The sequence below is a fragment of the Caretta caretta genome, chromosome 7, assembly GCF_965140235.1.
Source record: "Caretta caretta isolate rCarCar2 chromosome 7, rCarCar1.hap1, whole genome shotgun sequence".
Taxonomy (NCBI): domain Eukaryota; kingdom Metazoa; phylum Chordata; order Testudines; family Cheloniidae; genus Caretta; species Caretta caretta.
The window spans coordinates 108,611,238-108,628,136 of NC_134212.1; the positions used below are offsets into that span (position 1 = coordinate 108,611,238).

The 16,899-nt window shown below is 42.2% G+C and overlaps 1 protein-coding gene across 2 annotated transcripts in view; it reads right to left on the reverse strand.

Annotated features, from left to right (window-relative positions):
* PLPP4 (phospholipid phosphatase 4) overlaps window positions 1–16,899 on the reverse strand; it is a 98,638-nt gene that overhangs the window by 57,779 nt on the left and 23,960 nt on the right. For both annotated transcript variants that reach the window (XM_075131055.1, XM_048858687.2), the window contains exon 2: window positions 6,892–7,000. In XM_075131055.1, the coding sequence (XP_074987156.1) occupies window positions 6,892–6,897 (6 nt within the window). In that variant the 5' untranslated portion in view covers window positions 6,898–7,000. The remainder of the gene's footprint in view (window positions 1–6,891; window positions 7,001–16,899) is intronic.

Consider the following 16,899-nt stretch of genomic DNA (forward strand, 5'->3'; position numbering starts at 1 on the left):
ATGACTCAGTACTGCCAACAACTACATCTCTGTACATTTGTTTTCTAGAAGTGGATAAGCAAGTTCTTCACCTTTCTGATCTATTAAGAAACACATATATCACACACAACAATGTAATGTTTAACAGAGTAAAACATGTCAGGTTGTAGACCCTGAGCCTGCAAACAAAGAAGCAAATAGGTAACTTTATTTACTGAGTAAAGTTGCTCATGTGCTTAAGGGTCCGGACCATAGTTTGCAAATTAGACACTAGAAAATAGTATTGGACCTGATTCTGCCACCCTTGTATTAAGTATGTTGGTAATCTCATTGAACCCAATTTCAACAGTGGGGCTATTCACAAAGAAACTACTGCTCAATGTGACAAAGCATGTCAGACAGGTGCATTATTTGTGCTGTATTTCATGCAGGCTGGTCACAGTTAAAATTCTTGGTGAACAACTCACCATAAATATACCGTACTGTAGTTTGAAAAGAATGAACTATTTAGCATATGTAACTGGCGGTGCACAAAAGCAAACGGCCTACTTACTATTTTGCTGACCCAATATTTTCCTCTGTACAGATTCCTAACAGAAAAATACTTCTAACTGAACTCACTGTGCTAACTGGCTTCATATATCTAAAAATGTCCTTTTCCTGGCTTCCATAAACAACAGGATTATAGGTCACTTTACAGCCTAGGGCAGTGGTTCCCAAACTTGTTCTGCCACTTGTGCAGGGAAAGCCCGTGGTGGGGCGGGCCGGTTTGTTTACCTGGCCGAAACTGCGGACGTGGCAATCGCGGCTTCCAGTGGCCGTGGTTTGCTGCTCCAGGCCAATGGGAGCTGCTGGAAGCAGTGGCCAGTACATCCCTCGGCCCGCACCACTTCCTGTTGCTCCCATTGGCCTGGAGCAGCGAACTGTGGCCACTGGGAGCGGCGATCGGCTGAACCTGTGGACGCGGCATGTAAACAAACCGGTCTGGCCCACCAGAGGCTTTCCCTGCACAAGAAGTGGAACAAGTCTGGGAACCACTGATCTAGGGATTAACTACTTGGAAATGCATGGGCTCACTGCTGTGAAACACATAGCCGTCACATATCCCATCATACTTATCACAAATCTCACAAAATCCATCAGTGTTGGAATTTGGCTGCCATTCTTTACTACTGCCTCAGGTTAAAAAAAACCCCACTCATATTCAGACCTCAATTTTCTTGTGTTGAATAGTGTTTTTTCTTCGTAAGAAAATCCATTCACTTCAAAAGGACGACTTGTGGAGTAAGATACTACTCAGTGTGAATAAGGGTAGAAGAATCCAGCACAAGCTTTTCCAGAGCTTGGGGATGCTTAAATCTTTTCTTAATATTTTTCCCAAATCTGCAAAAGTGCACTGAGCTGACTTTTCTGGAGCATTAGGGGATCTGAGCCTTATGATTCTCTCATGTACACAACAAGTGTACTGGAGTGGAGCCAATGGCAGGTTGCTTAATCTGGATCAAAAATTATGGGTGGTGGGGGGGAACAGCTCCCAAAGATCTACAACTAAACTCTAGGGAAGCAAGGTTCAGCAATAGCATATTGTGTGCCATTCTTGTCTGGCAAAGGAACTTGCAGTCAAAATCTACCTTGGATGCATGTGCATGACTCCTGGGAACCTTAATGACACTCCCATTAAAGGAAGAGTTTGGCCTTTGGCGGATGGATCACGTTGCAATAAATACTTGATTGCAAAGACGCAGTCTGGATTCTTGTGAGGCGTGTCCTTCAGCAGGGATGCTGCTCGTACAGCTGTGCTACTGCAGGCAGTTAATTATATTGTATAGCAGAGCAAAGTGAAAATAAGCTGCCTAGGATGTTTTAGGGAACCTGAAAATTAAACTGTACATTACGGTACTGATTTGTCTGCCATGCTAGCTTGGGCAGGCCATTTAACCCGGGCCAGATTGTGCTACCTTTGTTTACATTGAGTAGTATCTTACTCCTTGAGTAGTCCCATTTAAATAAAAGATGGAGAAACTGATGGAGACTTGGGGAACTAGGACGAAGAGGCCTCTGTGTCCTAGTTCACCCTTCTGAAAAATGGAAATAATACCCCATGCTCAGAGCCAATATTAAGCTCTTTTAAATCATCAGACGTAGTGAGCTATATAAAAGTGCAAAGTATTTATTGCTGTTATAATCTATCCTGGTCCAGATTCCACTCTCTCTTATATCCGTGCAACTCCATTGACTTGAGTGAATAATAAGGGTGAAATTGACAGCAGGAAATGGCTCCCTATTTTTACATTTTATTAAGCATGCCATAAATTTTTGTGCAGAACATCTTTCGTTCCAGTTGAATCTCCTGTGTGGACTGGTGGCAGAATACAGGGCTAAGAATGGACTTTATTTCTTTTACCATAGGAATGCAAACATCTCCATCTCTCTCTGAAAACAGAAATTAAACCTTATTATCAGAGACAGTGAAAAAAATGGTTAGTGTAAAATCTAGGCTTATTATTATTTTTAAAAAGAAGGATTCCCAATACACACAAAAACCAAATCTGTCTTCCATTATTGAATAACATGTCAAACTATAGCCTCGCTGACAGACTTATAGCTTATACAGATGAAACAGGGGAGTTAGAAATCTTTTGAATGGGCAGGAGCAACAGAAGATATCAACAAAGGATAGAAGTAAAGCAGAAACTAAATCCAAAATGTTGCACAATCCGTCTGGTAACACTCCAGGTTTTCATATATTTTTAACAAACTGATGGATTTGTGATGGAGATTCAGAACTGTTCACATTTGCAACTCATTGTGTTGGCTGTTATTGGTCATTTGAAAACATCAATTGATAACCCCATGCTCTGGGTGTCCCGAAACCTCTGACTGCCATAAGCTAGGCCTGGCATCAGGGTACGGATCATTTGATAATTGCCCTGTTCTGTTCATTCCTTCTCAAGCATCTCATACCAGCCATTGTTGGCAGACCGGATAATAGGATAGATGAACCATTGGTCTGCCTCAGTATGGCAGTTTTTATGTTAGGAAATCAATTTACTCATCAGTGCAATATATGTATAAGCTAAACCTGACCTACCAGAGATTGCCTTTTACTTCCATAATAGAACCGTGCAGGGCTCACATCTATAATATATGTCACAAGGGTCTAGATAATAACATCCCCCTCATGATTCAGTGAAATCTGCTAATATTGCTTTGATGGGTGAGACACCAGTAAAAGTCTAGCACATTCATTATTCATCTTGGCAGCCTAAAGATAAATGGAAGTTGCACAAATCTCCCAGAAAAGCACTTGTTGTTGTCTCTGATTACTTCAATAAAATCCATTGGCACACAAGATTTAATTTGTATGGTGAAAAATACGGATTTTTCACTTCCATGCTGCTTTATTGCTTGATAGCATACTTTAATGATTTAGGGCTAGATTGTATGCTCACTCTCGGAGCCTGTGTAAAGGGCAGTATAGCAGTGCGGTCCTGGAAGCAGCATTGGGAAGGAGTCATATTCTCCCCTTACTCCAGGGGGGTAGTAATCTGCTACTTACCCATGCCAGAATACTACCCTTCCTGCACCACACCAGCTTAGCCCCACTGGCTGGAATGTTTAGGGGCTGGGACCATGGTTCAGGAGCTCAAGCAGGGAAGCATGCACATGGGTTGGTCAGGCTATGATCCAGTGGTTCTCAACCTATTTACCACTGTGGGCTGCATATGTGGCCCGCAATTCGTTATGTGGGCCGCATCCAATGCTACCTGTATGGCCCTGATGATGTCACATGGGCCGCAGCTGTGTGCTGATCGGGCCACAAGTGGCCCACGGGCTGCAGGTTGTGAACCATTGATTGGGGAAGGGGGAAGGCATATTTTTCTATAGTATAGAAATTAGAGTGGAATCCACCTAAGCAAACACCTGGTACTGAGTAAAGCACTCACTTGTCTTATTAAACAGTTAGCAGATGTGATGGACTGTGTAAATGCCTAAAGCCACAAGGTGCTGTGCTGAGCAGTTCCTGGGAGGGGCACTCCCTCAACCTTCAGTGGGAGCTGAGGGTACTCAGCACTTTGCAGGGTCAGCCATGAATATCCCATGCATGCCTGTCCTTGAAGACACAGAACAGTGAAGTCCCTTCCTGTTCTTCCCCTTTGCCAACATGCAGATTTAGCCTAACTTGAGTCTGGAGCTAGACTATTCATGACTTTCCTCTGGACTTTAAAACTGCCCAGTGTTCTAAATGTAGGACTTTGTAACAAATGCTAAATAATTCTTTGTTTGGACATTCATTTTAAAATTGGTTTATGACGCTGGTAACAGGAAGCACCTTCAATTATGAAAGTAAATAACAGGTGTGTGTGTGTGTGTTTTGTTTTAATTAAAGAAATAAGACCAAGTTTCTTAATTCAAGGAGTCACTCACAGATGAGCTGCCTTTTACTGAGTGAAATAGTCTAAGACAGAGATGGGCAAACTATGTCCCTGCCTGGCCTGTCCTGAGCTCCTGGCCCCTGAGCTCCTGGCCAGGGAGGCTAGCCCCCGGCCCCTCCCCTGCTGTCCCCCCTCCCCTGCAGCCATGCCACCACAAGGACAGCATGGCTTGCGCCCGCCCACCTCCCAGGCTTTCCAATAAGCCTGTCCTGCCGCTCTGAGTGGCCTGGTAAGGGGGCAGGGAGGGCGAGGGTTGGATAAGGGGCAGGAGGTCCCGGTGGGCAGTCAGAGGACAGGGGGTGGTTGGATGGCGCGGAGGTTTGGGGGGGTGGGGGCGGTCAGGAGACAGGGAGCAGGGGGTTGGATAGGGGTGGGGTCCTGGGGGGGGGGCAGTTAGGGACGGGGGTCCCAGGAGGGTTCATCAGGGGACAAGGAGTGTGGGGGGGCGTTGGATGGGTCGGGGGTCCTGGGGGGCCTGTCAGGGGGTGGGGTGTGGATAGGGGTCGGGGCAGTCAGGGGACAGGGAGCAGGGGGGTTGGATAGGGGGTGGGGTGCCGGGGGGGCCGTTAGAGGCAGGGGATCCCAGGAGGGGGCGGTCAGGAGACAAGGAGCGGGGGGGTTTGGATGAGTCGGGAGTTCTGAGGGGGGAGGTCGGGGCGGGAAGTGGGAGGGGGAGCATAGGGGGTTGGGGCCAGGCTGTTTGCGGAGGCACAGCCTTCTCTACCTGGCCCTCCATACCGTTTCGCAACCCCCCCCGATGTGGCCCTCTGACCAAAAAGTTTGCCCACCCTGGTCTAAGCCAATCCGAGCACATGGTTACTGACTCACAGCTGCACTGGTGCTTTCAGCTGCCCTACAGTATGCCAAAAACTGGCATTTGGGGTAGGAGAAAGATAAGGATCAAATGTACCACCCTTACATTCTTGCTATTTATGAACCACTGGATGTCATCTATGACATCTAATGCATTATCTTTCCTACTTCTCCCACGGCCATTTTATTTTTTTAATGTGATTTCCACATTGCTGCAACCCCCTGCACAGTTATTCACTACTGCCCTAAGAACTCATCAACTATATGCCCAAAGCAAATTTTGGGCAGGATTCGCTGACCCTCGCACACTGAAGAGTAGTACCTTACTTCACTGATTTCAGTGGGGCTGCTCATGAAGCAAGATACCACTCTGTGTGAGAATTAGGCTCCTGGCTCCATCTGCCTCTATCTTTTTACACTGTTCAAAATGTCTGCTTTTCATTTAACTTTTTCACCCTATTGTGATGGGGAAATACTTAATGAGGCTTCCTCCTAACTTAGTAATAACTGTATCCTGGGCGATTAAACATCTTGGCCTTCAGCTTTTGACTTTGTTTGGTCAGAATAGGATTATTGTCTCGTAAATAAGAAGCATGCTCAATTTATCAGCTATATAACTAAAAATATTTATTAACTTTGGATTTACTCTCTTGTCCAAAGACAAAAATCATCAGACTACATCATTTGTTTTGCCTTCCTTCTGAATTAAAGCCACTGACCTTAAAGACAAAAGACTCACAGGGAAACCCTGGCCCCACTGAAGTCAGTGGCAAACTCCTTTTGACTTCAAGGGAACCAGGATTTCCCTGAGGTAATTCCACACAAGCTGGTGGAGATACTGTAGGAATTTTTCCACCCGTAGAATTATGTCCACTGACTTCTAAAAATATATGCTCTGTATGTGGAGGTAACTGGTATGAAGGGGGGGGGAGGTACTCAGTGCCAGGGACTTATTTAAATAAGTGTAGTATCTCTCCACAATAAGTGCTGAAAGCTAGTATTGTAAAGGTACCTTGATATAAGTTGCTCCCACTAGCTTAAAACCATTCCTGCATGTGCATATGAACTCTGCTGGGTGTGGCAGGGTGAACAATAACACTGTCATGTCAGGTGAGTGCTAGGATTCTTGAAAACTGATTCTGTGATATACTGGGCACCCTGATCTCCCATTGACCCCTTGACTGTTCACAGAAAACCAACACAAAGGGGCTGTGAACGTGAGCAAATCACAATGTAGAGATTTGGAGTAAAATTTTCAAAGGTGCCAAAGGGCACTAAGAAAGGTAGTTAGGTGCTTAGGGATGCAGATAGATGCCTAGTGGGATTTTCAAAAGTGCCCAGACACCTAATGCAGGAGCCTTTCTATCATACCTCACATCCATTAGTGAACTCTTGCTTAAATCTGAAACAGCACCATCAATATAGAATTCAGAATATGGTACTTCCGCTCCTCCTGCACCATTCGTTGCATTTTTTCTAAGCATGCTCTGTAACATTTCTCATATTATGAATACGTTCAGGCTTACATGGTTTTGAATCTTATCATAATCAGAACCCAAGGAACAGTCTATATTTACACAAGTTTTCCTGTTATCAAATGAAAGTGTGTTTAGTTTACAGTTCATATAGCTGTCAAATGATCCATTAAATCTCTGGTACTTACAAACATGAGGCGTGTAGGTATGTTGTCTGATTGTACCAAAGGATTTTTATAAAGCCAGATTTCTTCTGGCTGGATAACTCTCTGGAATGGATCCAAAAACTCTGTAAAACTAAACATAACAATAAAAGATATTTTTTCCAGTTCAAAAAGATGATGGGTATTGAAATAATAGCCTTGCAGAACCCCCTCCCCAAAACTAATTAGGACACTACAGCCATTAATCATCCATACATATTGCCACCCTACACCACTGTGTTATAGTTATATAACCTTCATACATATACACTCAGCAAAATGGTTCTGAAAATTGCATGAATTGCACCTTTTAAAGAGTATCTTAAACTGCACTCAAGGGGATAAATTACCATTATTTTCTACTCAAGGTACAAACTAGAACAGGATACCATGGGAAGAAGGTGCCATGTACAGAAAAAGAAAAACACTAATTGATAAGTCATAGCATCCAAATTTCAAGTCTTGGGATGCAAAGTTTGAGGTTCAAAAACTAGTAGTCCTATAGTCATCAGGCAGATAGAAAGATACAATAAACAGAATTTCTCCCATTGACAGAAAGAACAGGATAATCTTTACAAAACATCTTTTCCAAAACACACTTATCCCCTAAAAAGACCCAGTTGGCGACCTCTTTAGATTTGGAATATGGGCAAGTAACAGTGTCCAGCCTTTGAAGATGGAAAGAGCTATTACTGAAGTCAAGTCAAGTAAGTCCCTCCTCTCTTGTTCAGATACCTTTGATTGATTGTCTTTTAAAGTCTGAATACTTTAATTGGGTAGAAATGTCCTCCGGAACTATGGGGATAACCTGGAGGTCTAGATTTATTTGTAGTTCTTGAAATATATCAGTCTAAAATCATTCCTCCATGTCCTCTGACCTGTCCATCTTAAGGCAAAAGTGAGATGCTAGAAAGATGGAAAAATTCAAGAGGAAGAAAGGATGTTTATCTTACAATTGTGGAATGCAGGTGGAGGTGGGGATGTGAACCAACTAAGAAAAGCAGGATTTGGAAGGAAATGGGATAGTTAAAAATAATGTAGGGCCACATTTATAAAAGTATTTACGTGCCTAGTGGGATGTACAAGAGTGCTTAAGCTCTTAACTCTAATTGAAGTCAATGGAAGTTAGGCACCTAGAATCATAGAATATCAGGGTTGGAAGGGACCTCAGGAGGTCATCTAGTCCAACCCCCTGCTCAAAAGCAGGACCAATCCCCAATTAAATCATCCCAGCCAGGGCTTTGTCAAGCCTGACCTTAAAAACTTCTAAGGAAGGAGATTCCACCATCTCCCTAGGCAACGCATTCCAGTGTTTCACCACCCTCCGAGTGAAAAAGTTTTTCCTAATATCCAACCTAAACCTCCCCCACTGCAACTTGAGACCATTACTCCTTGTCCTGTCCTCTTCTACCACTGAGAATAGTCTAGAACCATCCTCTCTGGAACCACCTCTCAGGTAGTTGAAAGCAGCTATCAAATCCCCCCTCATTCTTCTCTTCTGCAGACTAAACAATCCCAGTTCCCTCAGCCTCTCCTCATAAGTCATGTGTTCCAGACCCCTAATCATTTTTGTTGCCCTTCGCTGGACTCTCTCCAATTTATCCACATCCTTCTTGTAGTGTGGGGCCCAAAACTGGACACAGTACTCCAGATGAGGCCTCACCAATGTCGATCACGTCCCTCGATCTGCTCGCTATGGCCTTACTTATACATCCCAAAATGCCATTGGCCTTCTTGGCAACAAGGGCACACTGCTGACTCATATCCAGCTTCTCGTCCACTGTCACCCCTAGGTCCTTTTCCGCAGAACTGCTGCCTAGCCATTCGGTCCCTAGTCTGTAGCGGTGCATTGGATTCTTCCATCCTAAGTGCAGGACCCTGCACTTATCCTTATTGAACCTCATCAGATTTCTTTTGGCCCAATCCTCCAATTTGTCTACGTCCCTCTGTATCCTATCCCTGCCCTCCAGCGTATCTACCACTCCTCCCAGTTTAGTATCATCTGCAAATTTGCTGAGAGTGCAATCCACACCATCCTCCAGATCATTTATGAAGATATTGAACAAAACCGGTCCCAGGACCGACCCCTGGGTCACTCCACTTGACACCGGCTGCCAACTAGACATGGAGCCATTGATCACTACCCGTTGAGCACGACAATCTAGCCAACTTTCTACCCACCTTAAAGTGCATTCATCCAGCCCATACTTCTTTAACTTACTGACAAGAATACTGTGGGAGACCGTGTCAAAAGCTTTGCTAAAGTCAAGAAACAATACATCCACTGCTTTCCCCTCATCCACAGAACCAGTAATCTCATCATAGAAGGCAATTAGATTAGTCTGGCATGACCATCCCTTGGTGAATCCATGCTGACTGTTCCTGATCACTTTCCTCTCATGTAAGTGCTTCAGGATTGATTCCTTGAGGACCTGCTCCATGATTTTTCCAGGGACTGAGGTGAGGCTGACTAGCCTGTAGTTCCCAGGATCCTCCTTCTTCCCTTTTTTAAAGATTGGCACTACATTAGCCTTTTTCCAGTCATCTGGGACTTCCCCCGTTCGCCACGAGTTTTCAAAGATAATGGCCAATGGCTCTGCAATCACAGCCGCCATTTCCTTTAGCACTCTCGGATGCAACTCGTCCGGCCCCATGGACTTGTGCACGTCCAGCTTTTCTAAATAGTCCCTAACCACCTCTTTCTCCACAGAGGGCTGGCCATTTACTCCCCATGTTGTGATGCCCAGCGCAGCAGTCTGGGAGCTGTCCTTGTTAGTGAAGACAGAGGCAAAAAAAGCATTGAGCACATTAGCCTTTTCCACATCCTCTGTCACTAGGTTGCCTCCCTTATTCAGTAAGGGGCCCAGACTTTCCTTGGCTTTTTTCTTGTTGCCAACATACCTGAAGAAACCCTTCTTGTTACTCTTGACATCTCTTGCTAGCTGCAGCTCCAGGTGCAATTTGGCCCTCCTGATTTCATTCCTACATGCCCGAGCAATATTTTTATACTCTTCCCTGGTCATATGTCCAACCTTCCACTTCTTGTAAGCTTCTTTTTCATGTTTAAGATCCGCTAGGATTTCACCGTTAAGCCAAGCTGGTTGCCTGCCATATTTACTATTCTTTCTATTATCTCATCGGGATGGTTTGTCCCTGTAACCTCAACAGAGATTCCTTGAAATACAGCCAGCTCTCCTGGACTCCTTTCCCCTTCATGTTAGCCCCCCAGGGGATCCTACCCATCTGTTCCCTGAGGGAGCTATCTTGCTTAGTCACTTTTGTAAGTCCAATCAGGCATCTATCTGCATACCTTTGTAAATCTGGGCCATAGGAACACAAGCTCTGCAACAGAAACTCTCATCCAGGTCTCATAGCTCTTTCAGAAATCCACCTGAAATTTCTTGTCAATGTCATGGCTAAGGCTACAAGAAAGCCCAATACAATACAGGCTGACAAATAATATATGCAAAAAAAATCCCACATTAATTTGTTGGCTGAATCCTCTTTCCCCCGTTTTCTTCCCCACAACCACCCAAATTCTTTTAAAAGCTTGAACAGAAATCTAGAATATTTACAAATCTGTGATGCACAATACATTGAGCCCCATTTCCAATGAGTCTGGGCCAAAAACTAAATGAAATAAAGCTGATACTTTAGAAAACCAGAAACTCTCTCAAAGGACTGCAATTAAATGAATCATAGCAATGATTTTAGGATTCTGGTAGTTCTATAATCAAGGTCAATAAACCCAAGAACATTAAAAAGGCTAGAAATAACAAAACTTTTCCCTTTAGGTTACTTCCTAAAAAAAGAAATCTGCTGAGTCGAGAAAAACAACACACTTTCTCATGCGCCTGGTGATTTTTTATGTTTTTTTAAATTTTTTTGTGGGATGACTGGCAAATAAAGGATATTCTAAGAAATGCTTTTTTGTTTTGCTTTGAAGAAAGGGATTCAATGATTGTTTCCAGCAAATTTTATTTTCTTTTGAATGTATCAGCTGTATAAATATTGACACATTCTTAAAAACAAAAATTGCTTCAAGTCAGATTTTAAACGTTCTCTGTTAAGGCAAATATTTTACATAGATTCAGTGGCAGATTTTCAAAGGGACAAATGGCACCCTAAGGTTAAAACAAACAATACACACACTTTCCATACAATATTTTTCTTGTTGGTTCGGTAGGGCCTAATCAAGTCTGTTTAGCTCAAACAGTGAAATGGTATCTTAACAGATTAAGAAGATTTTTGTTGTAAAAATTTTTTACAGATGATTTTTCTGTGCTCAGATAACTCAAGTATGGCTACGTTTGAGAACTTCTGACTCCTCGTGTGCTACAAAGTGTACAGTCCTCTAAGAAATATGTGCTTTGCTGCGGTTGAAAAAGATCAGTTAAGATCTAATTGTGATATAATACTGTTGCTCAGTGGTTGTGAAAAAATTCAGATAACTAGCCAGGACCCTGTCCTCCTGTCTGTTAACACGCACGCACACAAACACACACACACCATTCATGACAGCGGAACGAAGTTTTGGAGTCCAGTCTGACACACTCTTAAGCTAACTATCAGGTGGATTCAGGGTATGTCTCCATTTGAGCTGGGAGGTGTGATTCCAGCTCGTGTAGACATACGCATGCTAGCTTTGCTCGATATAGTACCTAAAAATGGCCATGTGTCCACAGCAGCACAGCCAGCAACTTGGGCTAACCACCTGAGAATGTACCCAGGGGTTTAGGACTGGATTGTTTTGGGGGCAGCTAGCCCAAGCGGCTACCCATGCCGCCAGAGTTGCAGCTACTTTTAAGGACTAGCTCAAGCAGAGCTATCATAGGTACATCTATGCAAAATAGGACTCGCACCTCCCAGCTCCAATGAAGACCTACCCTAAGTGGTGAAAAAACCTTTCCATACCCGCAGCTCTGTAGGAAATGCCACCCTCCCATTGGACTGCAGATCTGGCCACAGTGATGCATATGCTAGTTATGCCCACGCTGGATTACGGTAACACACCGCATCTGAGGCTGAATGTTGAAAATATGCAAAGGCGCCAGCTTGTGCAGACTATGGCTGCCGGCCTCCTCAGCAGGCTGCTATGAATATATCAGTGATTTTGTCTCCATCAGTAGCCAATCTGGAGAAGTAAACTCCTCTATACTAGGCAGAGCCGAGGACAAAATGCATGAGAGTTGGAGGTGAAGCATTCTCAACTGAGGGCATTCCATATGGTTTGGAAAGGATAGCAGTATTGTCATTCGAGTCATTCTGGGAAAGTTGAAGGCCACCAAGAATCATAGTTCTACTATATCTAATGCACTTCACACCCCGATTGTAAAAGTGGAGTGGGATAGGGAGAGCACGGATTGCTCCTGAGGGTGCTTATCCAGACATACATATATAGACAAGCACATGTGTCTGGATATCCAAACAATGAAACAAAAGCTACTGCTAGAATTTCAGAGAATGCAGTTATTGTAAGGTCACATCTTAAATGATACCTTCCCAAATGTATCTAGTGGTCTCAGTGACTCAAGGATCTGTTTCAAGGCACTGAAAAAGATAGACATGCCAAGGAATGCCTTGAAGCACAGACACACTCTTTGATATGTCTAGGACTTGATGAATTTCCTCAAGCTATGAAGAACAATGGATACATGTGCATTGATGCTTCAAGGCATTGCTTCTGGCATCTAGTTGTATGAGCATCACTGCACTTCTTGAAATGTGTCACATTAGACTGCACATTTATATAAACACACATTTGAGTACATGAACAAACGACAGTAACATTAAAGGTTTGGGGGGCTTTCTGCTGCTTTGCCTTCTGTCTCCTTTTTTCTCCTTAAAAACAAAAAGTATTAATTAAACATTTGTTTGAGAAGTTAAACAAATGTAAAGAAATACAAATGTATAGTTCTCATAGCAATCAACACCCAACCACACTGCAAATACATATTAAGGCATAAAAGTTAACCCCTTAAAGGTAATGTGAAGTACTACATATTCAGAGGAGAACAAAGTGTAATTAATGTTAGCATATTTTGGTTCTAGCAGGAATCATAACTGAATTTTCTGATTCTTAAGCTTCCAAAATCTTTGTAATCTTCTAATGACAGATTTAATTTTGTCTCAGCATTTAACCAACAATTATAGTTATATAATTAGTAAAAACAATTCTGTGTCCACATAGCTTATTAAATTCGATTATGAATAGGTTGCTTTCTTTTAATTGTTTCTATGAACTGTGGTCAGCTACTGCATTGGAACATAATGAACAAAAAGGAAAGCAATTTGCTGAAACTGAACAAGAATCAATTAGAAAAAGTATAACTGAACAAAATGAAGCAGACGTGGAGGTGGATGTTGTTGTGTGAGCAATAAAGAAAGAAACAATAGAATGAGAGGGAATGAAAAAAAAGAGACTGTACCTGAAAAAAAATCACATTTTTGTATAGAAAGACCAATTATTTTTCATACCAGTTCACATCACCGGAGGGCAACAGGATCTAAGAATTCACCAGCTTTGAATGTATATGTCCTATTAAATAATCATGTGGATACACTGGTTTCCTAAGTTTCCTGATACTGAATGATTTATGTTCCTTGGTCCTGTTTGATAGTGCAGGCTATTACTATTCATAAGCTACCACAAGTTTGTTTGGATGAGTATGTATATTAGTAATAGATAGCTATACTCTGTTTTGCCAGGTCTTACATAAAGAAAAATGGTTTCTACATATTTTGTATCATAAATCAAAACATAGGCACATCCATCCTTAAATAAAGCAAATCTTATGTTTCCTGGGTTGTAACTTAGAAAGTTTACACTTTATTCTTATGAACGATTTACTTGCTTTCCTCTTTCCCTCCCTTTCCGTACTTTTATAGGTTTGGAAAAATGTATAACATTTGTTAATAATAGTCTAACAGACAAAAAGACAGACAAAATGTTCAAATGTAACAGCCTGAGTCAAAGCCGTAAGTGAATGGAAAGACTCCCACTGGCTTGGATCAAGCTCTTGGGATATTTAAAGAAGCCTAAAGGAGTTAGACACCCTAATCCCATTAAAAGTCAACTGAAATTGGGTGCCAAGTTCACTTAGGCTTCTTTGCAAATCCCCGCTTTAGGGTCTAACCAATACACTCCTAAACTGGTAGTTAAGCACCTAAATAAAAATGGTCTGATTTTCAAGGCACTGAGCACCAACAGTTCCTACTGACTTCAGTTTGATTTAAGGGTGTTCAGCACTTCTAAAATTGAAACGAGTTGTATGTAGGTGCCTCATTATGGATTTAAGAGCCTAAAGCTAGATATTAGTGTTTAAAATGCTTGTCCTAAATAATGTCAATAAAAACCATCCAGGGATACAGAATTAACCAAACTTCCTTTGGGCATCACAAAAATACCCACAAGGAATCTGGGAATTGTGCCTCCTCTGTAACAGCTGCTACTGGCATTAAAAACCACAAATAAGGGCTAGGGTCGGTATTTAATGCATAACCTTTTATTGTTTCAAATTGACTGCGTAGGCTATCTGCAGTCATAGAATCATAGAGCTGGAAGAGACCTCGAGAGGTCATCTAGTCCAGTCCCCTTCAATCAAGGAAGGACTAAGTATTATACGCGTTGGCATTCAGCAGTGTGAAGTCATAAGGAACCAGGGACATCAGAAAGTGGCTGAGATCAGAAAGAGTGGAGATAAAAGTAGAACAGAAAGCAGAAAAACATCTCAGGAGAGTGACAGTGAGTGCAAAGGCAGAGAGAGATCAAAAAGAGCCCAAAGCCTACTAAACTTGTAATAATGTGTGGCTTCTGCTACCCAAATATTAATTGTGTCACACAGGGACAGAGACCGCATGTTTTAGTATGACATTACATTTAAGAGGGCTAAATGTAAATGTATACATCAAAGAACAAAGAATATAAGCCATATTTAGAGTATGGGGGACTCTATCCTGGCAAGTAGTGACCCTGAAAAAGATTTGAGGGTCGTGGTGGATAATCAGCTGAACATAAGCTCCCAGTGTGACACGGAGGTCAAAAGAGTTGATGTGATACCTTGGATACATCAACAGGGGAATCTCAAGTAGGAGTAGAGGTTCTTTGACTTCTGAATTTGGCACTGGTGTGACTGCTGATGGAATACTGTGCCCAGTTCTGGTGCCCACAATTCAAAAGGGATGTTGATAAATTGGAGGGGGTTCAAAGAAGGGCCAGGAGAATGATTAGAGGATTAGAAAACATGCCTCATAGTGATAAACTCAAGGAGTTCAATCTATTTAATTTAACAGAGGGAAAATTAAGGGATGGCTAGATTGGGCTGTAAGTATCTACTTGTGGAACTTGGACTCTTCAGTCTAGCAGAGAAAGATACAACATGACCCAGTGCATGGAAATTGCAGCTACACATACTCAGACTGGAAATAAGGCGTACATTTTGAATCATTGGAACAATTTACCATGGGTCATCATTGACAATTTTAAAATCAAGATTGGATGTTTTCTAAAAGATATGCTCTAGGAATTATTTTGGGGAAGTTCTATGGCCTGTGTTATACAGGTCAGACTAGATGGTCACAATGGCCCCTTCTTGTTTTGGAATTTATGACTAGAGCTCATCAGATTATTTCTTGCAAATAATTCATCTGATAAATTTAGATCTTTATTTTTTCTGTTCACAAATAGTCCCAAGAACCGGTTGCAATGTGCAGTTGCTCATCTAATAACTGATGGAAATGTGTAGCGCAGGGAATCATTGACTTCAGTAGGACACCACATGGTCTACTCACATGCCAGACATTGCAAGGGGAGTGGCAAATTACGCACTATGGCTTATCCATAAATTGGTAGCTGTATTTTATATTTGCATTTCCTGCCACATGATGAATCACAAGGTAAAATTTTTCAAAAGTTTCTAAATGGTTTAGCATTTAGCTTATGTTCAGCTGATTATCCACCACGACCCTCAAATCTTTTTCAGGGTCACTACTTGCCAGGATAGAGTCCCCCATACTCTAAATATGGCTTATATTCTTTGTTCTTTGATGTATACATTTACATTTAGCCCTCTTAAATGTAATGTCATACTAAAACATGCGGTCTCTGTCCCTGTGTGACACAATTAATATTTGGGTAGCAGAAGCCACACATTATTACAAGTTTAGTAGGCTTTGGGCTTTTTTTGATCTCTCTCAGCCTTTGCACTCACTGTCACTCTCCTGAGATGTTTTTCTGCTTTCTGTTCTACTTTTATCTCCACTCTTTCTGATCTCAGCCACTTTCTGATGTCCCTGGTTCCTTATGACTTCACACTGCTGAATGCCAACGCGTATAACACTTAGTCCTTCCTTGAATGCAGGGGACTGGACTAGATGACCTCTCGAGGTCCCTTCCAGTTCTATGATTCTATGACTGCAGATAGCCTACGCAGTCAATTTGAAACAATAAAAGGTTATGCATCAAATAGCGACCCTAGCCCTTATTTGTGGTTTTTAATGCCAGTAGCAGTTGTTACAGAGGAGGCACAATTCCCAGATTCCTTGTGGGTATTTTTGTGACGCCCATAGGAAGTTTGGTTAATTCTGTATCCCTGGATGGTATCCCCATTGAAAGTCAGGCTCCTAAGCCACTTAGGTGCTTTTTAAAAAGTTTCCCCATGTTATTTTTTCTGTTCCTTGATTCAACAACCTAAGCTTTATAAACAAGAGGAGTCCGTTACCATTTGAAAATTACCTCCAAATTGGTCAAGAGTTTGAGGAATTTGTCGACTATTCATATTTATTTCTGTATTTATTTATTATAATCAATACATACATCCAATTTTTAAAATGCCTGTGTGCCAGAAAAATACTAGAAACATTAGCTGTGCTTCCTCACCCATAGAACCAAAGCTAATGACCCACAAAATGAATAAATCAAAAGCACTTGTCTAAATCTTCTTGGGAACAAAAAGAACTATGCAAACTGGCCAGTGGGAACTCTTCCAGTCTGAG